General features: G+C 45.1%; 1 protein-coding gene across 1 annotated transcript in view; it reads left to right on the top strand.

Annotated features, from left to right (window-relative positions):
* The window catches only part of CPLX4 (complexin 4), a 28,490-nt gene extending 8,814 nt beyond the window's left edge, over positions 1–19,676 (top strand). Inside the window, exon 3 of the mRNA XM_004422591.2 lies at positions 14,468–19,676. Coding sequence (XP_004422648.1) covers positions 14,468–14,695 — 228 coding nt within the window. The 3' untranslated portion in view covers positions 14,696–19,676. The remainder of the gene's footprint in view (positions 1–14,467) is intronic.
* Positions 19,677–24,933: the final 5,257 nt, after the last annotated feature.

Genomic DNA, 24,933 nt, shown 5'->3' with positions numbered 1-24,933 from the left:
ATGCCTGTAGGCAGGCTCTGGTGGAGTAGTTGGTTTAGAAAAGTTGTGGGATTGACTCTACTAACTGTGAACTAAAAACTACTCAACAGCGCATTCTGCTCCACATTCATTTCTATCTCACTGGCTGAGAGGTGGGAAGAGGGTGTGCTGACATGTTCTGGTGGGGCTTGGCTACACTGTTCCAGGGCTGGCGTCCCGGGGTGACAGGGGGCGCGGCACTTGGCTCCTCTGGCTCACCTCTCATTTCCCCCTACCTGGGGATCCGCTCAGCTCCACTAAATGACTCCACCTGCACCCTCTGGGCTGGGTGTTCAACTTCATATGGCAGAGGTGCACCCTCCCTTAGAGAACATTTTCCACCTGGGGAAGCCAAAGAAGAGCCCTCCCAAGTACATGATCCTTTCCTAAGGATGTGCCCATCTCCAAGTCAGCTGGGTGGTTTAGAAAGTGCTGCTAAACCAATTCCTTCACTGGGTCGCCTGCACATCCCAGAAAAGTTGACTTCAGGAGCTACAAGCACTAAATAAAGGGAGAGAGCCCGCTGTCCATGCAAGGTCACTGCTGAAGTCACCAAAGAATTAAACGGCCCCGCCCTGTGGGAGAGATTGATCCCTAAGACCCAGAAACCCGGGTCTGCCCTCAGTGAGGGGAGGAAAACTCACAATGAAATTTAAACTCACTTTCTTTTGCGACCAATGAACATTGAAAAGAATGCCCTGCTTTTTGTGCCCCTTATCCAGTCCAGTACTTTCTCCCACTGTGCTTGCATTTTGGAAGAGGAGAGCACTTCTGAACCCTGTCCCTTCCACTCCTGTTGTCTGGTGGATTTCCTGAAGTCCCTAGGGTGTCACTGGCTATCCTCAGCAATGTGGCTTCCCCCAGGCAGGACGCCTGACTCAGACTTATGCTCCTGCCTCCCGCCTTGGGTGCATCTGATTAAAGCACCACAGATCTTGTTGGGAATGAAGCAGAAATTAAATACACACACGCACACCGGACCACCAGGCCATGTCTCTTCCACAGAGGTGGGGCCTTTAAGGATTTATTTTTGACAACTGTTCTGTTGTCCTTCTGTGGGGTGTAAGGAAAACTGGGTTTTATTTCTGGCTCTGCCTCTCAGACATGGTACAAACTCAGATGGCTTTTTAAAATATCTGAGCCTCAGTTTCCTTATCTATAAAATGGGGGCAGTGATACCTACTTCATAACGTCTTTGTCTAAGATAATATAAAGAACCTAGTACAGGGCCTGACTAATGGAAAGAGCTCAGAAGATGGTAGTTCTAATTTCTGTTATTATATCTATTCACAGAAGTCTTATTTCTTGATAGTAACAACCAGGAGTCTTAAAGACCTTGGGTAAGCACGCTGATGTGTGTAAACGATGCAACAACTCGAGGTCCCTGAATCTCAAGCATCTGAGCTTTTGGTTGTTTTCTTCCTTAACGGCGAGTCAGTGGTCTTGCTCCTTTCCAGATCCTCAGGGGTGAACCTTCAGGCTTAGCAGCAAGGTTTTGATGCTCTTCAGAGAAAAAATAATTCCCTAATGTCTGAGCCAAGCTATGCTTTGGGGACAAGTCTTCCCAGCAGAAACTAGGGAAAGAAGAAAGACTTATAGCCATGAAATGTGCACATTCATATCCTCCCTGGAGAGGGACAGGCCCTGGAGAGTGACAGTGACTATATCTGCAGCAGCTCCTGCTCCCTAAAGCCAGCTGGGAAGGGGGCATGAAAAAGTCAATGAATTGTTAACAGTGGAGCCCAGGATTTTGCATTGCATGGGTTACCGATGCTTATATACCCCCTTTTCTGTAGCTGTTTCAAATGCGTGGTGCGTATGAGACCTCACCTGATGTTTTCACGGGCCCTGAAAGAGACCTTTGAGTTCATCTAAGACTCTAATGCCTCTGCCTCATTTTAGACATGAAATCGCAGCCAGGGGCTGGGGGAGGGGGTTGGGGGGCATTAAATAGCTCTGCAAAAACCCACAGCTATTGAGTGACACAACCAGGATTGGAACTTAGGCCTCTCAACCATGAAAGAGTGACTTACTCACAAACGGATTTGAACACAGCTCCCTCTGGCCCAGGTCTCTGCTCTTTCTACTCTTAATATTAAAGGTGTCCCAAAAGTTTTAGTGCAGTTTTGAGCTCCATGTGGCTTCAAACTGCACGAAAACTTTGGGGACAACCTGTACTGCTCACTATTTCAGTGAAGTGTCACAGAATCCCACCCCCGGCAGCACGGGGACGTTGCTTTTCTCTCTCCTGTGTTGTCTGATGGCTGGACCGCAGACCTGTGAGTCGCTGACTAAATTCCAAATACAATCCAAATAAACAGATGAGAATGTCACTTGAGAGCGTTCTACACTGAATCCTTCACTGCAGAGTGGACTTTCAGATGGGGGCCTCCCTCGGGCGCTTTTAGACTATGGCTGCATTTTGAAAAAACAGACTCTACATACAGTGTTTTAAGAATTTGCCTCTGGTGGGAAAAAATACTAAAAATACATACTAATAATACTACAGGCTGCTTTTTGTAAAGCACATGGAAATTCTATTCCAATGCACACTATCCATAAAACAATAATTAATAGAAAGTATACCACAAAAAATCAACTGGACCATATTCCACTGTGTCCAGTTGTCACCAGATGTGGCTAAGGCACCCACCTCAATGCAGCACCTTGCATTTAAAGTCCAGCCCCACCCTTGGGCACCACCTCCACCTCCCACGGCTGTCACAGGTTACATGTTCCCCTCCCACTGCCCCATCGAGGCTCTGGGTGCAGCTGGCCTTTGATAGGCCCCGGTGCTAGAAAGGGGCGCTGGGAGACAGACGCATTTCCCAGGCCAAGATCAGCCCCCAGCCGGCGGCCTCCTCTTTCCTCAAAATAGTCACTCATTTTCAAGGCGGACTCTGGTGTCGCTGTGGAGCGCACAGCAGCAGCCGCCTGTGTGGGGACAGGAATCTGCGTCCCTCGCGCCCCCTGGTGTCCCCAGATGCAGTGGGCGCTGGCAGCCCCAGGGAAATGCACTGTCGCTGCCCCAGCAGAACTGCCCCGCGGGTGTTCTCAGCTCCTCGGGGGGCACTGTGGGTTGTAGCAGGGAGAGTGGTGGTGGCGGGGAACAGAAATAAATGCCTGGAGGTGATTTGTTTTTCTTTTGAAGCCCATTCTTCAGACGTTAAGGACCAGATTGTGCATTTTATTCTAAAGTGGTCGCTGTGCTAGTGAGCCTGGAAGGGCCTGCTGGGCCCTCCTAGAAGCAGCTGTCACAAAGCAGGGGTTGGCAGTGCCCCGGAGGGATAGGGCTGGGAGGGGAGCATCTGAGCAGCAGATCTTCCCATGGTGCGCCGGGAGGGAGAGCTAGAAAACAAACCGGTGTTAGCTGTCTCTGCAACAACCAGGATGGTGAGGGATTTTGAAATGACTGGCAGTGATTGAGGGAGAGTTGAAGGGATGGGAACATTCAGCCTTGAGAGGAAGTGACGTTGGGGAAGGTCATTTCCCAGGCCTGAATGCCATGCTTTGTTTCTCATACTGTATCAAGCCAACTTATCTGGAGGGGCTCATGCTGCTGGCTGTTATGAAATTGTATGTAACTCTGAGGTCTTTCTTTGATGAGGCAGAAGAACCCTTCATAGTGGAACCTTTAGAATGCCATCCGAAAACCACAATGGGAATTTAAGTTGTACAGGTTTTCTTCTCCTAGAGGCTCCAGTAGGGACCAAGGAGGCCCGGAAAGCTGGGCACTGCCATGTGCATCACTGTGATTGGGAAAGCTCAAGGCCATGGCAGTGTGTCCAGTGAATTGGAGGGAGAGGAATGAGGGGTGGGCTGGCCAGTGCTACACCCTTAGAGCGGCAGGGGAGGGCTGCCGGAGGCCTGGGCCAGCGAGGAACTGCTAGGCTAAAGATGGGGCCGCAATTCCCAAGTCGGTATGTACATCTCCTTCGTGGGGCTTGGCATCTTGATTACCGCACTTAATTGATTACTTATCTGATTACTGCAATTAAAAATAGTCATCATCAATTATTCAGCCATAAAAAAGAAGGAAATCCTACCATCTGTGACAACATGGATGGACCTTGAAGGCATTATGCTAAGTGAAGTAAGTCAGACAGAGAAAGACAAATACTTATGATCTCACTTATATGTGGAATCTAAAACAAATGGAACTCATAGATACAGAGAACAGATTGGTGGTTGCTAGAGGTGGGGGGTAGGGGGCGAGCGAAATGTGTGGAGGTGACCAAAAATACAGACTTCCAGTTAGAAGGTAAATAAACCCTGGGGGTGTAATGTACAGCATGGTGACTATTAAAAAAAGGTCATCAGAAGGCATCGGTAGGACAAATCATATTGTCCTTAACAGTTAGCAATAACCTGGGGATAGGCGGGGTCATCTGAGGAGCACACTGACTGCCCCTCCTCCCACCTCCCTGAGCTCTCTTCCTGGAGCAGGTGTGGGTTCCTGGGCTGCCATGGCGCTCAGGGTCCTTGACCCCAGTGTCTGAGTGGTATTTCTCTTTGTTAAGCTTATTTTTTATTTACAGAAAAGCCCATGTTGGAGGTGTACACTCAATGCACCATCGTAAAACTCATGTAAATCAAGGGACTTGCCCAAGGTCACAAAGCTACTGTGACAGATGGGGCCTCAAGCCTCCTTATTCTTCACCCAGTTCTTTTCCATGCCCCACTCTCCCCACAGCCCTCTAAACTGTGATCTCCACTCAGAATGGTAGACTTGAGAACTGAACACAACTGTCTAACAAAGAAGTGGTGCTGGGCAGAAAGCAAGGGTCACCAGGACCTTATTGGGCTCCTCATAACAACCTCCCTCTCCCCTCGTGGTTTGCAGAATTCTTAGCCCTGTGCCGTCTTATAAAATCCCTGTATGGTAAGCAGCCATACTAATAGTATTAACAGTCCACAGGGAGTTGGACACATTCACCATGTCCTCCAGCTAATGAGGGATGACCCCCTGGGTCCCTCATTCACAATTCCCCAGGGTCACCGTCACAGCGGTTACATAACCAGCAGGAGGCGATTCTGGGCCCTTCCCCTCACCGAGGCCCAACGGAGAGCAGATTTGAGGAAGATGTCTTCCCGGGAGCTGTCAGGTCTAATGAGGATAACTATGTCACATTTTGGAATTAGAACTGTATTTTCTAAAGAAATTATTTGGCTGGTGTTTCCTGTGAAAAAGAGTTTCACTGGATTGCTGACTGGGGGAAGGAAATTTGGACTCTGAAAAGGAGCAATGTTGGCCCTAGCCCCCTAGCAAACAAGCCCTCCTCTCCTGAGTGTACTGTTCACTGCCAATGACAATACCATTGTCGTACTCGTGTCTTTTGATGGCCACTTGTAATTGCGGCGATGACATAAGGAGTCAAATAAGTGCAGCAATCAAATGAGCTTAATAATCTGAAGGACATACAGGAAAGTATATCAGTCATTACGATGTTCGTGTACACACGTCCGCTCTACCTTCTGGTTTTCAAATTACAGGTAATTAGAGGACTTCACATGCCTAAAGCAATCCATGATGCTCATGTTAGATTTGGACCCCACTCCGCTAATCATCCCCTGTCCTGTGTTTTCAGTTTTTCCTCTCTATTGCCCTCTTCTTTATAGAGGAAGTCAAATCTCTCCCAACTAAAACAAACAAGCAGCACTTTCTGAGTAAACGTGCCTTTCTGGGTATCTTCCCTGAATGACTGGTTCCCACTGCTGTGCTGAAACCTTCCTTCAGATGCTCAGCCAGATGGTTCTGTTGTTTTCTTTTGGGACCTCTTTGTTTCTCATTGTTTCCTCTGGCTCTGGTCACGGCTTCCTCCCGGAAGACCTCTCTCTCCTTGGCTTCTGGACACCACCCTTCTGGTTCTCATTCTCCTCGAACTGTTTCTTCTCTGTCTTCTTCATGGGTTACTCCCCCCCAAATTCTGGAATATTCCAGGGTGCTCCCTCAGTGTGCTCTTTTTCCCACTCAAGTCTCACATTCTCCCTGGATGGCTGTACCTTGCTGTTGCTTTCAGCTACCACCAATTGTGTGCTGATGACTCTCAAATCTATACCCCAACCCACGCCTTCTTCCTAAATTTCCCTGCTGCATCTACCTCTACTTGGGTACCTTGTAGTTCATATCCAGAACAGACTCCCTCATTATCCCCCTAAACCTGCTCCTCCTGTAGGCTCCACCTCCACTGATGGCTCCCAGGGCCAGCCCCTCCCCCAGGCTGGCAACCGGGTCAACCTTGACTTTTCCCTCCTCCTCCAGCCTCACATCCAGTAAATCACCAAGTCACCCTAATTTCACCTCCTAAATAATTCTCAACTCATCCCCAACTGCAGGCCTCGTCATTTCTCACCTCTTTTACTACGACAGCTGTTAAGTAGCTTTTCAACTTTGAGTCTTGCTCCCCTCAAAACTGCAGAGTAAGGTTTCCAAAATGCACATCTGATCCTGTTCCTTCCCTGTTTAAAAAAAAGGAAAAAAGACTTAACATGACTTTTAGAGTAAAGTCCAAACCCCTTGGCCTGTACGCCATGATGTGGCTCCTATCTTTCTAGCCTCACCTCTTGCCAGTCCCTGCCTGGACTGTCCCTTCCTCCCACTTTATCTCCTACACCCTGCTCCCCATGGCTCCTTTCCTTCCTGTAAGACTTTGTGATCTGGTGCGACTTCTTCCAGAAACTTCCATGACCTCCTTGGCCCCACCTAAGGCTGCGTTGGGTCACCCTTCTCCATTCTCCTCTAATACCTGAGTGCATGTCTCTTACATCATCTTATCACTCTGAATATTCTCACCTACTAGACTGTGCTCCTTACTCAGGGGCTGGGTTTTCCTCTTTGTCGTCAGTGCCTTGCACGGTGCCTGGCATGTGGAAGTCACACACACACACACACACACACACACATACAAGAGGTCTGCTGAATGATCAGTGTTTGGGGAAAAAGAAAAAAAATCACATATCCAAAAGACAAAGTCTCAAAAACAGCAGAAAGAATCTACCTGCCCTAAAACTTATATTAAAATAAATTTTCATGAAAGAACAAATCTGGATTCAACATTATAATTTTGTATGAAATACAAAGGCTACTTTGTATTATAATTAAGATGTCACATTTCTTCAAATAGAGGAAGCAATACATTGTAAATAAAGCCACAAGATTATTTCTAAAAATAAAGGTGCCCCTCTTCCTTGACAATTCAAAATGTATATGTAAGTCAAGCCAAATTAATAAGAGAAAACAGTTCCACAGTGAACCCTAATCCTATTAACGGAGTTGTCAATCTAGGTTAGTCATTGAAAAATAATGTCATGCCCCCTGCTGAGCTATATGATTTAGTTACACCTGGTGTTTTTCTGCTGTATTAAGGGCATCATTCATTTAGAATAAAGATGAAGATAGAAGAAAATCTATCAATAGAGTTGTCTTTAGACATGTCACACTGAAAGCGCTGTTAGAATTTAATTTAAAATTTGCCTCTTAAAAACAGATATGATTCCCTGAACCTTTCTTTGCCCGCCTCGCCTCCTTCAGATGAGGAGCTCTGGGGACTGCCCAGCAGGGTTGGAGACTGAAACCTCCTGCTTCCGAGCAGCTGTGTCTGGTGGCAGGGCAGTGAGGCCATCAGAGGCCCTACCAGGGGCCTTCTCTTCCTTCTCCTCCCCATCCTGCCCAGTTCAGTTTGCTTCTTCTCCTCACACCCTTGATAGGGCCGTGGACCGAATGTTCTGAGGAGGCGTGGGGAAGGGAGGAAAGAGAGGTTGCCCACTAGTATAGCAGGAATGCAATATGTGTAGCTTAGCCACACTAGCTTGCTCAGTTAATCCTCACAACCACCCTTAAAGGTAGATAGATATTATTTCCCCTCATAGATAAGAACACCGGCTGAGAGAGGGAAAGTGACTTCTCTCGGTCACACAGCCTGTAAATGGCAAGGCAAGACCCCAAACCAATCTGACCCCACTAGCCATATTTTCCTGCTAGACCCTGCAGGTGTGCTGGGTTCTTGCCCCTAATAAACTGAATGACATTTATGCAAGAATCTTCAGCTGACCTGGGTTTGCTCATCTGTAAATGAGAAGCTTAGATAAGTGACCTCTAAGAGCTTCTTGAGTCCCTATGGAATGCCTATCTAAAGGAGAGAAGATGTGCACAGCTGGTTCTAGAAATTCTCATTCCACGTAGGGCCCTATACGTGCACACTCTCAATCAACATTAAAAACTGACGCCTATTATTGGAGAAGTCAAATCCACACCGTCTGTCATATTCTGGGTGCGCGGAGGGCTCTTTGAGTAGCTAAAGAGGGAAGAACAGTGTGGTGTCACAGAAGGAGCAGCTAGCAAGCCCCAGACAAAGATCTCAACATCGCTCACACGTTAGAATCACCGGGGAAGCTTTTTAAATATTCTACTGCCTGGGCCCCCACCACGGACCACTGGAACCAAATCTCTGAGGGTGGGGCCTGGCTATCAGTATTTTTCTATGCTTTATAGGGAGTCAGAGGCACAGAGAGGGTTGAGCACCACTGTCCCAGGGGAGAGAACATAAACTTGGCTCGGTGCTTCAGTAGCAACTGGGCAGAATGAGGATGAGTGTCTGCCGCATCCTGGTCCCCCAGGCCTCACGCCTACACCCTCCTGGTCTGGCCCAGATACCCCCTTACTTTGGGCATAGCAGGCCGTGCTCACTTTGACTTTCTACGGAGGTGTTTGTGGACTGGCTTTGTTCCTCGATCCGTGTCCCCGCTCCAGCAATGTCTTGTAAGCTCCGGCCAGACGGGAACCAGGGGTTGCTGTCGCCTTGCCTAGAGGCCGGTGCAGCACCCCTACTCGTGACCAGGACAGTGAGGAGGGGTTTGTGAAGACAAGTGACTGCTGACATCGACGATCCTCACAAATAAGTAAAGATCGAATGTTAGAGCAACTTGTCACAGTGAAGAAATCCATTAATCTAGCTGTTTGGTGTCATGTAGGCCAAAAATGAACAAACCAACCCAAAACAAACTCAGTTCTACCTAGTATCAAACAAACTGGTGTGTGCTTATACCGGTCTCTAATGAAACTCAAACAAGTGGTGAACGCTGGGCGTTTTAAAGATATAACCATCTAAAACAGTTGGTCATCGTACCTCAAGTTTGGCACAAGAGGAGGGCAGTTGATCAAGATCTGGGGCGGAGGAAGTCTGAATCCAGGGTCGTGCTTACCGTTCAGTAAAGGTCAGAAATCAGTCACAGGGAATAACAACGAGGGGATATGGGGCTATTTAAATAATGGGGCATTCAGCACTGGCAATTAAGATTATAAATCTGGTTAAAAACCAAGAGATTAAAACTGATTCTGGTCAGCCGGCATAAAAATAATTAGCTCTTAACTGCATTAAACAATATCGCAGATTGATAAGATTTCTGGAAATGAGAAGACCTCCAAAACAGAACCTCTAAGAATAAAGTATAGCCTGTAAGTCCCCTGATTATATGCCGGGTCACTTCACTCACTCACTCACTCATTCATTCATTCATTCATGCCATAGGCCTCAGGAGTAAACTTCCCCTCGTCCCTGGGCTTGATTCATATTGGCTGTAACTGCACTTGTATTTGTGGAGGGTAGTGAGGCATTACTGCCCTCCCTTGATGTGTGAACTGTGTCAAAATATTCCCGGTCTCCCCAACCCAAGATTTGTCAGTGGGCAGCAGAGAGTCTGGACAAGACATTCATTGTTTGCATTGTAGACAAGGTCCTATCAGCAGGGCAGTTCATTAGGCCAGGAGGAGGCGGGGCTGCACAGGGTCTGCTGTATAAACCCCACTTATGCTCCTTAATTGCTTGCTCCGTCCTGGATCTTCCTCTTTTGGGCCGATGCTCCCCAACACTCTGTTTCCCTGTCCATGCCTCCTCCGTAATCCCAGGGATCCCTTCAGCAGGGATCCTGACATCAAGCTGCCCTTTTTCCTCAAAAATATTAGCAACTACAGCTACATTTGTCCAGGGCTTAGAAGCTTACAAGGCCCTTCCACACCGTGTCTCCTTCAGTCTGTTCCACAGTCCTCTGAGGGGCCCCCTCTGAGTGGGCATGAGAAGTTTTTGGCCAAAAAACTTGCTGACTTGGCCAAAGTCATGCGGTGGGTGAATAACAGACTGGGACTCGAACCAGGTCTCCTGACTCCAGATCCCACAGTCTTTCCACTGTCATTGGCTACCTCTGCAGGATAACAGTCAGGGCTGACTGTAGCTTTTTGTAAACAGGACACTTACCCTTGGCCTGTCCTGCGTCCGGGGCTAGCTCACTTGGTTAGGACAGTGTTCATGAGGCCAGTGGTCCAGGTTTGGTCCAAGAGGGTTTTGTCTTTGTCCTCTAGACACTCACTGGCCCTGTCTGGTTGTCCTACCCTTAGTCATAAGGTGTCCATAGCATAGGCTGCAGCCCAGGAAAACTGATTCCAGTACTAGAATCCTCACCTGAAGCAACTCTGCTGCTGATGGGCAGTAGGATTGTCCTTCTAGAAGGATGGTGATTGTAGGACTCGCTGACCACAGCCATTGACCACACCTAACACTGCCTTTAGACTGGACAACTGGGGCCACCTGCCTTGGGCCCCATGCTCTAGAGGGCTCCCCTCTGTCCCTCTGGCCGCACTCCTTCACATGGGGCAAAAAGTCCAGGGCCAAAGGGGCAGGCCTACCCAGAGCCCACCCCTCCTCTAGACCACACTCAGGCTGCCCAGGACCCTGAGTTCCCTGCCTGAATGCCTTCAGCACCTGCCCAGGCCTCTGCACTAGGTCTGTCCTCCTGAGGGTGCGCTGAGCTGCTGGCCTGGGTACTGCTAAGCCTGAAGAGTAGAGAGGGTATATATATATAGAGAGAGAGAGAGAGGGTATATGTATATATACTGGGAACTCTCTATATATGTATATATATAGGGTTCCCAGGAGGGATGGAGCCAGGGACCAGGAAAAAAGAGGACCAGCTCATGAGCCAGGGACCTCTATCCATACTCATCCTCCGGGTCCCACAGACATTAGAGTGGGCCTGACAAGCGGTAAGGGATGCCTGGGTCCTCGAGGTAGCTTTCTTGCAGAATTGAGGGCCTAGAGCCAAAAGGGAAATGAATAGGCCCAGCTTGCTAGGAAAGCCCATGAAATCAGGGGCCACCCTAGGCCGGAGGTAAGGTGTAAAGAGAGCAAGGCCTTCTGAAGAGGCTGACACCATGTGCAGGAGCCACGATTACTCAGTGCAAATCCCCCGCCCACCTCTGAGGGTTATTATGTTTATGAATAGCTACCCTTGGTTGACTGCTTAATCTACTCCAAATAATTAGTTATTGTCTAGTTAATCCTCTACAACTCTAAGGCAAATAATATAATCTCAATTTATAGACAAGGAAATAAAGATCAGAGAGGTTGTATAAGGTGCCCAAGGTCACACAGCCTGTAAGTCCTGGAGGTAACCGTCATACTCAGGCAATCTGATTCTCAAGCCAACGCTTGACCTCTAGGCTGCACTGCCCCAACAGGAATGTGAAGAGAAATTTCAGTAGCTATGAAAACAGAGCTCGTGACAGCAAAGAGGACCTGCACATTTAAGTATTGTTAAGCCTGTAGTAGTCTGTGACAATAGGCTCATTGAATCATTCAATAAGCAAGCACTGTCCATGTCTACATGGCAGACACTCCGCTGGGTTCTGAGACTGATAGATGAGTAAGCTCCCATCTTCAAGGAATGTGGAGCAGTGGCTCTCAGACTTTAGCAAGCACCAGAAGTGCCAGGACGGGTGTTAAATCACAGATTGCTGGGCCCAGCCCCACAGCTTCTGAATCAGCAGGTCTGAATGAGGCCTGAGAATGTGCATTTCTGACAATGTCCCAGGAGATGCCCATGCTGCTGGCCTGGGGACCCCACTTTGAGAACCACTTTGGTAGAAGTTGTGCCCATCAAGAGTCTCTCTGTGAGTTGTGAGGCAAAGTGGAACCCCACTGCTCTCCCTTCCCTGTGGAATGAGGAGATAATAAACCTCAAAGTCCTCCTTGAAGGAGGAAACGGTTCCAAAGCTTCTTCAGAGGCAGCAGGCTGAGGTCGCTGGTGAAGGGGAGGTGGGTGCATCGGCCCCGAGCCCTGTGGGTGGATCAGGTCTCTGAGCACCAGCTGGTGGCTCACTTCCCGTTGGCCCCTCCAACTGCCTGTCCCTCCAGGCCCACAGCAGCTAGTCCGTCCAGGTTTGAACCTGGTGATATCTGCAGAGATCTTATCACCAACCAGAGGGGCAGGGGTGCCGGAATTCCCAGGAAGGCCTTTTCAAATCGTGCACATTGTATTTCGGGGAGCGTAAGGGAGGGCAGGTGTCCTGCACCTACATGAACTAAGAATCGCCGGGCTGCAGTCCTGCTTCTCTCCTCCCTACAAAGACGCCCAGAGGATGATCAGCAAGGAAAGCAGCCTAGAGGGTAGGTAAATAAAAAATAAATAGAAATGGAGGGTTGGCTGGGAGCCCCTGGGGATTAACTAACTAATTAATCCCCACACCAGTTTGACGAGGAACTAATTAATCCGTTAAGCGCCTTGAGGGGCCAAGGCCTGGCCAAGTGCAGGGCAAGGCTCCTCTCACCTGGGGAGGCTGAAGCCCAGTGTGGCCCCTGTCCGAGCTCTTCAGGGAGGACCTGCCTCCCAGGGCACTCGTCTCCTCTGCATCGGAAGGCTGCCTCTCAAGCTGTTTCTGGAGCCAGGCTCGCTGTCACTCTGCCCAGAGAATCGAATAAGAGAGCTCCTGGGAAAGGCTGTGGCCTCCAGCTTCTCGAAGGATCAGAGAAGTGTGGAGCCACAGAGCCTCAGAACTGGAAAAGCTCTCGGAGATCCACTTTCCAGATGCAGAGTAAAGTTTACACACTACCCTGGCTCACTGTTTGGACATAGACACAGCTCAGATGTTTGTTGATAATCATTTCTACTGAGCACCCAGGCAAGGGGAATTCGTATCTCCCATAGGTCTTGCTTGAACTCCACCTGGGAACTCAGCAGGGGGCAAAATCTTTCTAAAATCGAACCTATGTGGTCTGATTTAGACTAAGATGATCGTTTTATCTTTATGTGATTTTTCATGCACTTTGGTAACAAATTCCAGGCTAGTCACAACCTATTGAGTTGGGCCCTGAAGTCTGCTTAGATCTTTCCTATCGTTCACTTTTGTGATGCTCTTTTTAATCTTCTGTGCCCTCGAAGTGCAGTTTGCCTCTTGTTACAACCTGATGTCAGAAAATTATCCGATAGCAGCCATCCGGGAATGTGAATGACCCTTACCTTTCCCAGAGAAACTTTTTCTTTCGATTCTTCTGTCTTGTTACAAAAGAAGAGGCTCTACAGCCAAAGGGGTAAAGGGCTTTCTAAGACCAGGCAGCATGCACCAAGAAATTTGGAACAACCACACCTAGAATCACAAAGTGAAATGTGTGAGGCAAGCTGCGGTGATAGCATCAGCGTCACAGAAGGCTAGCTGGTGGGGATGCTGAACGGGAGCCGTGCCATCGAGGATTCATTTATTTATTTATTTTTTGTGAGGAAGATCAGCCCTGAGCTAACATCCATGCCAATCCTCCTCTTTTTGCTGAGGAAGACTGGCCCTGAGCTAACATCCGTGCTGATCTTCCTCCACTTTATGTGGGACGCTACCACAGCATGGCCTGACAAGCAGTGGGTCAGTGCACAGCGGGATCCGAACCCGGGCCGCCAGCAGCGGAGCATGCGCGCTTAACCGCTACACTGCAGGGCCGGCCCCCGAGGATTTGTTTAATCAACAAGTGTTGTGTGTCAAGGATGTAAGTTGAATTTGGATGATTCTGTGTCCATGGGGGCCCCCTGTCTAGTAGAAGAGAGGGCAGGGGCAATGGTTAAGCAGAAGTTTCCACTAAAGAGTGATGCCTGAAATGACTGAGCACTGTCTGGGCTCTGTGAACCCAAAACCCACCCTTCAGAGTGGATCCGCCAGGGCCCCTGAGTCCCAGCCTGGAGCTGAGACTGCAAATCTTGCAAAGCTGCCCTGAGCCGGTGTTGGTGTCTGATTCTCAAGCTTTGCAGGACTCAGCAAGACAGAGAGGGCTTCTTAAGACACGGATTGCTGGGACCCACCCCAGAGGTTCTGATTCAGTATGTCTGGGGTGAGGCCAGAGAATTTGTCTTTCTAATGTGTTCCTTAGATGATGCTAATGCTACTGGGTCAAGGGACTACACATTGAGAACCACTGTGCTAGAAGGTTCTGATCCACCCAAGGTGCAGTGAAAGAGGGACATGCCAACCAGGACGTCTGGCCTCCAAGACTGCTCCCAGGCCCAGGCTCTGCTGAGAGATGGCCAAGCATGCCATTCACTTCATTCATCCTCGACAGAGGATTTTCCGGCTGCCTTTAATATTTGTTTGTTTGTTTTTAGAGTGGTTTATCTGTCTCTGTATTTCTTTTTCCAATAGAGTGAAATGGATGAGAACCAAATCCAGATGGCTGGAGATGATGTGGATTTGCCTGAAGATCTCCAGAAAATGGTAGATGAAGATCAAGAAGAGGAAGAAGATAAGGATACTATTCTTGGGCAGTTCCAGAATCTTCAGAACATGGACTTGGACACCATCAAAGAAAAAGCCCAGGCCACCTTCACAGAAATCAAGCAGACAGCAGAGCAGAAGTGTTCTGTGATGTGAGGGGCGGGGCAGGGATGGAGGAGGGAACGAGGTCAAGGCGGAAGTGACCACTCTCCCATGGAGCGTTTTGAGCAGCGTATACTTTAACCTAGTGAACACAGTTAGAAACACCATGATGATAAAGCTCTCTACAAACATGAAGACACCAACTTGATGTTCTAAATGTTCCTGGTAGAGCATTTATCTAGCACCTTGCAACAGGAAACATACTTTCCTTTTAGTTATAAACGTGGCTAAGTATGAAATTTCACCTGTGAGTGATGCAGAAGACATCTGCTTAAAGACCACAGGACAGCCAGGAAGAAACAAAAGCAAAGGCATTTCCTTTCTGACTTCCTTCCTTAGGGGGCAAGGTCTCACCCTGTCCAACTGTTAGCATGATTCCAGGTCCCTTCAGAGAAAGATGGGAAAGGTCAGGGTGCCCATTGGGAGCCCCGGCTGCAGGCTCAAGGGCAAGTAAAGACCACACCACGTCTTGCTCCCAGGATCCTTGATGTCATTGATGCTTCTCATCAAGTTTGGCACTTAGTTCAAAGCCAAGGGAAAGTAGCAAGATTGTGGTAAATGATGAGAAATGATGGCGGAGAATAGACTTGACCAGCCCTTTGCATTGTAGCTCATCATTCTAGAGGCCACGTGAAGAATGGATTTGAGCGGGGTGAGACTAGAGGCAGGGGGCAACTGGGAAGGTTATTGCTGTTTCTGCATTCAGCATCATCTCCTCTTGTCTGAACTTGGTGACAGCAATGGGAACAAAAGGGGTGGACAAATAGAGAGCATTGAGAGTTAAGTCAATCTCTCTGTGTGTCTCTTTCTCTCTCTCTTCCCCTGTTTCTCTCTCATCCTGTCCTCCTCTTCTTGCCCTCTCTCCCTACCTCTCCTCCTTTTTCCTCTCCTGTCCCACTCCATCCCACCCCTTCAGACTAGCTTCCAATAAATCATGCTGTCATTCCATGCTACAGTCTTCCAGGGTGTACATGGATTTCTTTTTCTTGACATTTGCTCTCTTTGAAAAGGAATTATTCACAAGACATAGAATATTTACCTCTGAAATACTTAGAGCTGTTTAGCCAAAGCCAGCCAAACCAAAACAAAATACTGGTTTTTCAATGAATGTTCATAGAATAAATAATTCTCAAAGACAAATTTTATCAAGAAGAACTACTCGATCAGAGGAAAAGGAAACTAATACCAAAAAGTGAGAGGCTAACCTGTTCTATACCCAGAGTTCCTGAATGTGTTGTCCAAGAAGTTTCACGCTATGAAAATATGCAAATAAAACAAATTATTAGGGGTCCAGAACTTACAGTCCTTGGCAAAGTTTAGCCCCTCTTGGAAGTTCCTGGGAGAATATGGATGCAATGTTTGAGGGTAATTAGCCTTGAAGTCCACTTTCTTAGTCCCTTCAGGTTGCTGTAACAAAATACCATAGACTTATAAACAAGAAACATTTATTTCTCATAATTCTGGAGGCTGGAAGGCTGAGATCAGCCTGCCAACATGGTGGGGGGAAGGACCTCTCTGGGTTGCAGAATTCTCGTTTTACCCTAACATGGCAGAAGGGGCAAGGGAGCTCTGTGGGTCTCTTTTATAAAAGCACTAATCTCATTCACGAGGGCTCCACCCTCATGACCTAATCACCTTCCAAAGACCCCGCCTCCTAATACTCTCACCTTGGAGGTTAGGATTCAACATATGAATTTGGAGGGGACAGAAATTCAGGCCAGAGCATCCACGAACCCCAGATACATTGGACATAGTTTAAAATCATGCTTGTCTTTGATCAGAACTGGCATATGAGTTGTGATTTGTTTTATAGCTGGAACTTTAAAATATTCACAATTTTAACAGCTATAAAATAATGGATAAGATTTATTTTCAGTTCAGTGCCTGAGTCTGCCCTATAATTATCAGCCCGGGTGGGATGGATGGGTGATGCACGTGGTCTTGTGTTTGTACACTTTGTTGTGACACAAAATACTGTGGCTGCCAAATTATTCCACAGACTAGCTGCAGGAGGACATAGAAGGCTTGCTTTCTTGTAAAAGATGCAGCCAATGCTGCTAAGGAAATCACTAAATTAGCGCTTCGTCTTGACAACCAACGTGCTCCAGTACCATTTGGTCCCTGTCCCAGTGGAGCTGCACACCTGCTGGAGGACTCTGGCCGTGGTGATCTGACTCTTCTCATATCACAACACACCACACCGTGTTACACAACATAACCTCATCCCATAATACACCATATCACACCACAGCACAGCACACCAGACGACACCACCTCCATCAATACACACCACATGTGTATGGGGCTGGGGCAGGGAGGGCCTGTATTAGGGCATTCAGAGGGCCTTTTTCCCTCTCGAGGTAGATAGTGTCTATATCATGTGATGGACACAAAAGGATCTCCCTTCACCAAAACAAAGAGTCTAACAATTGTAAAGGACTAGAAAGGAATCTATTCTAAACACCCATAAATAAGAAAACCTCTGCTACAACACACCAGTTGAGCCTCATCTGAAAGCCTCCAGTGGTACAGAGTTCACCCTCTGCTGCTCCTGCTCTGAGGGAATTCAGCCACTGCTGCTTCCATTTGTGGACATCTTTAATTGTTAGAAAATGCTTTCTTGTCTTAGGTTGAAATTGGCTGCGTCTTTGACCCATTTGTCATGGTTCCGTTGTGTGGAGCTATACAGATGTGCCCAAATTCCTACTTGGGCCTTGGATGATGTCCCCACTCAGTTTTCTTTTTTCCAGGTAAGACATCCTTAGTTCTTTTCATCAGTTCACAGCACACACTATTGACACCGTTGGCCCACTAGGTAACCCTGCTCTGACTGTCACTGTCCACGAGTGAAGCCAGCCATGCAGTCAAGTGGATGCCATCGCCTTCCACACTCTGCCACTGGACTTGATGCTTGCAGCCATTCCTTTGGGCCAACTGGTAGTAAGGAATGAGGATTCAAGTCCCAATTCCCTTCTGTGTGACCTTGAACAAGTCATTTGTCTTCTCTGGAAATTCATTTTCTCCATAGTAAAAATGAAGGGGCTGGATTCCTTTACATTCTATGATCCATTCTATAGTTTCGGGGTAATCAATATCAGGTGTAGCATTATCTCATGAAAGAGCACATTAGCCCATTGCCACTGTCACGGAATTAGGTTTCTGTCCCTCTACGAACTCCAGCTGAGCAAAGGGACAACAGCCCCCAGGGGTGGAAAGGGACAGAGTTTGGGTAGTTTCTAGAAGGCAGAAGGGCCAGGAACACAGAGGAGTTGCCCATGAAGAGAAAATCTTAGGTCCAGGGAATGTTTTTAGTCAGGAGGAAGGACCTCTAATGACCTTAGGGAGAAATGCTGAAGAATGAATTCCAAGAAGACAAGCGAAATGGACTGCCCAGTTTTGCCTAGAGTTAGTCTAGTCCCCAATTAGATATGCACTCCTACAGCACAATGAAGCAGGCAATCTTCTTTTGAAAGCATATTGACGTAGTGAGCTCAGTTATTCAGAGGCCAACTAATCCAGTTTGTGAGTTACATAAGCACTTCAATTTGCGACCCTGACACTAGAAATCTGGCCAAATTGCCGCTACAAACAGAACCATCAGAGACAGGGAGAGGGGTGAGATTAAAAACGAACCAACAAACCGGGGGTTTGCAGCTTCTGATAACAGGGGATTAGCTCCTATGGATTAACCCTCCTGCAGAAAACAACTATAAACTCTCCACCAAATACAAAGAAACAACTGCCTGAAGGCCCCAGAGAGCAACCCAAAGCAGGTCTACACTGGAGGGGAATCGAATCTACACTTGGAAGAAGGAAAAAGCACTGGTGAGTTTTCTTTTGTTTACAGATTTCATCTGAGGGCAGACCCCAGTCAAGACAAGTAAGCGCTAAAACTCAGATAGAAAACCTGCAGCCCGTTGGCTCGAAGAACCAACAGAGTTTGGGGTGACCACAGTAGCCGTAAAGTGAAAGAGCAATTTCCAGAAGGGAGAGAATCACAGAAGGACAGGCCTAAATTCTGTGTGTAAAGTCTGTTCAAGATCCTGGCTAGTCCCTGACCTGTGTTGTATGAGGCAGACACCAAGCAGCCCAGTGAAGGTTAAACAGCTGAGCCAAGAATTCTGTTGCTGCCCACCCCGGGGAAATATTTGTTTGTATCCCGCCAAGTTTGCTGATTGCTAACCAAACAAAAATACTCTTCATAAAAACATAACTCAGCAAAGTAAGTAGAAGGAAGGCGATAATAAAGATAAGAGCATAGATTAATGAAATAGAAAAAAAAAACGAAAAACAAAAGAAGCCCAAAAATTGATTCTTTAAGAGGATCAACAAAGTTGATAGAGGCAAGGTAGACTGCTCAAGAAAAAAAAGAAGAGTGAGAACGTAAATTACCAACATCCAAAACAAAAGGGAGGATACACTACAGATCCTACAGACATTAAAAGTTTAATAAGGGAATATTGTGGAGAACTTTATGCCGATAAATTTGACAACTTAGTGAATTTGACAAATTCTTTGAAAAAACACACCTTACAAATACTGACACAAGAGGGACAGAATAACCCCATGTTTACTGAAGAACTAGAAGTAATTCTCAAAATCTTATGCACAAAGAAAAATCCAGGCCCCAATGGCTTCACTGGTGAATTATATCACATATTTAAGGAAGAAATATCACCAATATTACACAAACTCTTTCAGAAAATAAAGGAGGAGGGAATTCTTCCAAGTAATTTTATTAGGCAAGTACCCTGACACCAAAATCTGACAAAAACGTTATAAAAACAGAAAATCACAAGCCAATATCCCTGTTGAATAGAGATGAAAAATCCTTAACAACTAACAGCAAATCAAATCCAGCAATATAAAAAGAAAAGATAATGTATCATAAAGAAGATAGGTTTATAACAAGCCATACATAAGTTACAGACTGGAAGAAAATATTTTCAAAATGTACATCTGACAAAAGATTGGAATCTAGGAGATATATATATATATAAAATATATGTAACATATAAATTACACAAATTTATATATATAAATATGAACTAATAATTTATATAAATTACATATATTTACATATATTTGTATCTGACAAGAGACTGGAATCTGAGGTTCCAGTATTTTATCTGATACAAATATATGAAATATATATAATTTATATAAACATATATATTTAAAACTCTTCCAACTCAATAAAATTTTAAAAAACACATAAGAAAAGAAAAGCAAAAGATTTGAGACGATGTTTAACAAAGGAACATGTACAAATGGCCAAGCATATTAAAAGATACTCAAAGTAATTGTCAGGGAAATGAAAATTAAAACCAGTCACAAAATGACATATTACTACAGACCCACTAAAATGTTTAAAATTTAAAAAACTGACAACAACAAGTGTTGGTGAGGATGTGGAGCAATTGGAACTCTCGTATATTACTGGAAGGAGTGTTAAATAGTATAACTACCTTTGGACAAAGTTCTGGCAGTTTCATTTAAAAGTAACATACTAAACTACACTAGACCTAGCATTCCACTCTTAGGATTTGAAAGCACACTTCCTCAAAAAAATAGGTACAAGAATGTTCACAGCAGCTTTATTCAGAATAGCTAGGAAGTAGAAGTAGTTCGGGTATCCATCAACGGATGAACGGATAAACAACTATGGAATATTCACACAATGAAATACTACTCAGCAATAAAAATGAATGCACCTCTGATACATAGAACAACATAGATGAATCTCAAAATCATTAAGCTGAGTGAAAGAAATGCTGCACATAGGAGTATGTGCTATATGACTCCATTTATAAGAAATTCTTAACAGGTAGACTAATCTATGGTGAAAAATACCAGAAGAGTGTTTGCCTCTAGGGGAATGGTGTGAGCGTTGACTGGGAAGGGGCATGCATGATTTTTCATGCATGATAGTAATTCACCGTGTCTTGATAGGGGTTTGCTGTAAAAAAGTATATTAAAGTATATGCTTTTGTCAAACTCGTTTACGCTAAGATTTATGCATTTCACCTTATGTATACTCTACTGGAAAAGAAAAAGAGAATCCTGAAAAAATATTGAACTCTAGCCAATATTATGTATGCCCTTGTGTTTTGGGGGGTAAAATGCACTGAAATCTGCAACTTTCTTTAAGTACAAAAAAACACAAGAGATTGATGGATAGATAGAGAGATGGACAGATGAATAAATAGATATAATAGAGAAATATAGCAAAATATTAATTTTAAAATCTGGTGGGTATATGGTGCTTATAATCCCTTCATCTTTATTACATTTTAAAATTTTCTTTTATTTATTTATTTTTTTTTTAATTTTATTTATTTATTTATTTTTTGGTGAGGAAGATTGGCCCTGAGCTAACATCTGTTGCCAATCTTCCTCTTTTTGCTTGAGGAAGACTGTTGCCCAGCTAACATCTGTGCCAGTCTTCCTCTATTTTGTATGTGGGATGCCGCCACAGCATGGCTTGATGAGCGGTGTGTAGGTCTGCACCCGGGCTCCGAACCTGCAAACCCCGGACTGCAGAAGTGGAGCGCATGAACTTAAACCACTATACCACTGGGATGGCCCCATAAAATTTTCTTAGTATATCTTTTATATTTTATAATTAAATGTTGGGGGCAGAATGAATGAACATCTCCACTTGTTAGAAGCTCTAGTGGAAAAGTTATGATAGCAAGAAAGGCTGAAACAAATGGGTGAAATGAAGTTTGGGATTCCCTATGCATTTTAAGCTCTCATTTTCTTCTCTGCCCAATAGTTCAAATAATGGTCAGATGTGTGTTTCATATTCTTGTGTTCGTGTGTAGGGCTTTCATTTAAGAGTTCAAAACATTTAATAATATATAAAGATCACTTCCACAGCAAATGAAAATTTCTATAAGACTTTCATATTTCTTAATACAATCAAAAATATATAAGTTAAAATGAAATAAATATACTCACTGCCTAACTGCAGGAATTCTGGAAGGACAGTTTGTGTCTTCCAGTTCTCATAGGTATTTAAAAGACTAGTGCTCCCAGGTATTCAAGCCAAAAATAGTGTTTTGTGTGGACTTTCGGATCCAGTGCAAGGCCACACCCAGAATGCTCCGCTGGTCATTGACCTGGGACTACAGGAGTCTTTCTGTCTCCCTCTTCCTCCTCCTCACTCCATGGCCATCCATGTTTTGATCACAATCAGCATCAACAGATGTGACATCCACATGTCTCCCTGAAGATGTTAGAGATATAAGACGTTTTCCCATACAGTCACACAGAAATCCCTAGAAAACCTGAACCAAAAATTCATTTCCCGAGATTATAATGTGGCTCTTTCAAATAATAACAAATTGAAAAAAAAAAAAAAAAGAACGTAAACAGACTTTGAGAGTTTACTGCAGACTTTCCCTAGGTTTTGTTTTTTCTTTTTTTTCTTTTTTAAAAATTCTTATATTATCATTTTTAACTATGGTAAAATACACATAAAATGTACCACTTTAACAATTTTTAGTGTACAGTTCTGTGGCATTAAGTATATTCACATTGTTGTGCAACTATCACCATCATCCATCTCCAGAACTTATTCATCTTCCCAAACAGACACTGTATCCATTAAACAACAACTCCCCATTCTCTCCTCGAATCCTGGCAGCCACCATTCTACTTTCAGTTTCTATGAATTTGACTACTATAGGAACTTCATATAAGTGGATCATACCATATTTGTCCTTTCATGACTGGCTTATTTCACTTAGCATAACGTCCTCAAGTTTCATGCATGTTGTAGCGTGTGTCAGAATTTCTTTCCTTTCATGGATCAATAATATTCCATTGTCTGTATAGACAACGTTTTGTTTATCCATGCATCTGTCAATGGACACTTGGGTTGTTTCCACCTTTTGGCTATTGTGAATAACCCTGCTGTGAACACGAGTGTACAAATATCTGTTCTAGTCCCTGCTTTCAATTTTTTTCAGTGAAATTGGGTGGAATTCCACCCAGAAGTGGAATTGCTGCATCATCCTTAGGTTTTTGTCTGCCCTAGAAAGTGCAGTTTGGGGAGCTACAAAAATTATGCTTGGAGTATGTAAGAAAATTTAGTATCATACAAATTAAATTCAGTTTCAAAAATCTTGGTGTGTTTTTCTTTTGCCTTTTAAAAAAACCTTTTATTATGGAAATGTGTCAAGCCTAACCAAAAGTAGAAATACAAGTGTAACAAATCCACATGTACCTTAGTGTAGTTTCTTTACCCTAAAGTGCTGCTATCTTTGGAAAACTATGTATCGTCACAACTCCATCTATAACCGAAGACATCATCTTAGATGGTGCCTAGTTCCTGGAGCTATAGAAAGACAGCATAAACGTACAAACTGATGCTTTCTTGTCTGCTTAAGTTATTTCAGAAACCTTTAAAGATTTCCAAGTTGTGTGTCTTTAAAGCTCATTCCCTTAACTTATGGCGCACACACCCTGCAGTCTGTGCGGCAAGCTCCTGACATCTGAATGAAGACACTTCTGCGGAGCAGCTTGAAAACCCTATTGAAAGCATCTGGTGGTTAAAAGGGGCTAATTAGATTGGCAAGGACACATAAGATCAGCATTTTTAGGGCTTAAGGGGTCAAAGGACAAAGTACAATAAAAATTGACAAACAAGTGTCGATAAAATTGCAATCAACTGTAAAGATAAACTAAATCTAATAGTCTGTAGCAGAGATGCAGGAGCCACTTTGGAAGAAGAATGGCATTCCCTAAGATGGTGCACCCCGCTACGAGGGAAGCCAGGGTGGGGTGGGCTCTGAGCAGGATGACGGTCGCGTTGCCTGGAGCCCCGTCCCTCTCCTCATTGGATGAACACTCACATCAAAGGCGGTGGCGGAAACCGCAGCCAGCGCTGAGGCTAACAAGACTGGAGTGGACTGAACTGACTTGTGAAAGCGATCAAATGATTTCCGTGGACGGTTTGGGAAGGAAAGCAAAGCACTTTGACATTTTCCCAACACCTGGGAAATAATTAATGTTTTAGAAAAACTCCAGATGACTGATTATAAGAATGTGAAAAAATGTATACTCGTGCTAATTAACAGCTGTGTGAAGTTACTTAAACTGTTTCCTCATCTGTAAAATAGACTTCCTTGCAGTTATTCATTAAATCAACCACCACTATGTGCAACATATGTTCTGGATGCTAGAGATCCAATATACAAGGTCCCTATTCTCATGCAGCTTAGATTCTAATGAGGGGAGACGAGTAACAAACAAGTAAACAAATAATAAATGAGATAGTTTTGGAGAGTGAAAGGTGCTATGAGAAAAATAAAATGACAAGAAGGATCATGTGAACATTTAGGGGAGGGTGTTTCAGGCAGTGAGAATAGTCAGTGCAAAGGTTCTGAGGCAGGAAGAGGCTTAGAGGACTTCAAGACAAAAAGGCCAATGTGGCTATAGCTGAGTGAGCAAGTTGGAGCAGGTAGGAGGGCGGCCGGAAGTGTTCAGTGAGGCTGTTTGAGAAGTGGGCAAGTCTTAGCAGGCAGTGCAAGGAGTTGAATTTTATCCTGAGTATAGCAGTAAACCTTTGGAGAGTTTTATGCAGGGAATGGCATGATCTGACTTACATTTTTGCAAGATTATCTGGCTGCTGAGTGGAAAGTGGAGAGTAGGGAGCTAAGAGTAGCAGGAAGGAGACCAGTTAGAAAGCTAATTCAGAAATCTGTCCAAGCAAGATAAGACAGTGGCCTGCAATGTGGTGGAGAGGGAGAAGAGTGTCCAGTTATGAGAAATATTCCAGAAATAGAGCCAAACGGGCTTATGGAATATGGGTGGTGCGGGAAAGAAAGCATTATAATAATATTGACCTCATAGGGTGCTGTGAAAATGAAATGAGGATTGGCTCCCTGATAACTGTCCTCTCAACAAGAAGAGGGGAGAAGGATCCTGGAGTTGGCCAAACTCTGGGTGGGGGTGGGGTCAAGGCTGCTGCCAATGGGCATCCTCGGATTTGCCTTCTTAGCTCTCTAAGAGGATTGATGCGCTTCAAGACCATCATCCCCTTGAGATAAATGTCTCTTGTGCTTCCCCTAGACACTCTGAATTCAATTAGTTTAATTAGAAAACAAGTAAAGAGGAATTATCTTAATATAGCTTTGCTCCTAACAACTCAAAAAAGCCCATTTCTTTGGCAGAAATCCAAGTTTTTCTCTTTTATTTACATATTCTAAGATATTGTTCCATTT

Source organism: Ceratotherium simum, chromosome 14 (assembly GCF_057802395.1).
Source record: "Ceratotherium simum simum isolate JZ-2026a chromosome 14, ASM5780239v1, whole genome shotgun sequence".
In the NCBI taxonomy this organism is placed as follows: Eukaryota; Metazoa; Chordata; class Mammalia; order Perissodactyla; family Rhinocerotidae; genus Ceratotherium; species Ceratotherium simum.
Note: the sequence above shows the minus strand (reverse complement) of the source record. Positions and strands in the feature narration are given on the sequence as shown.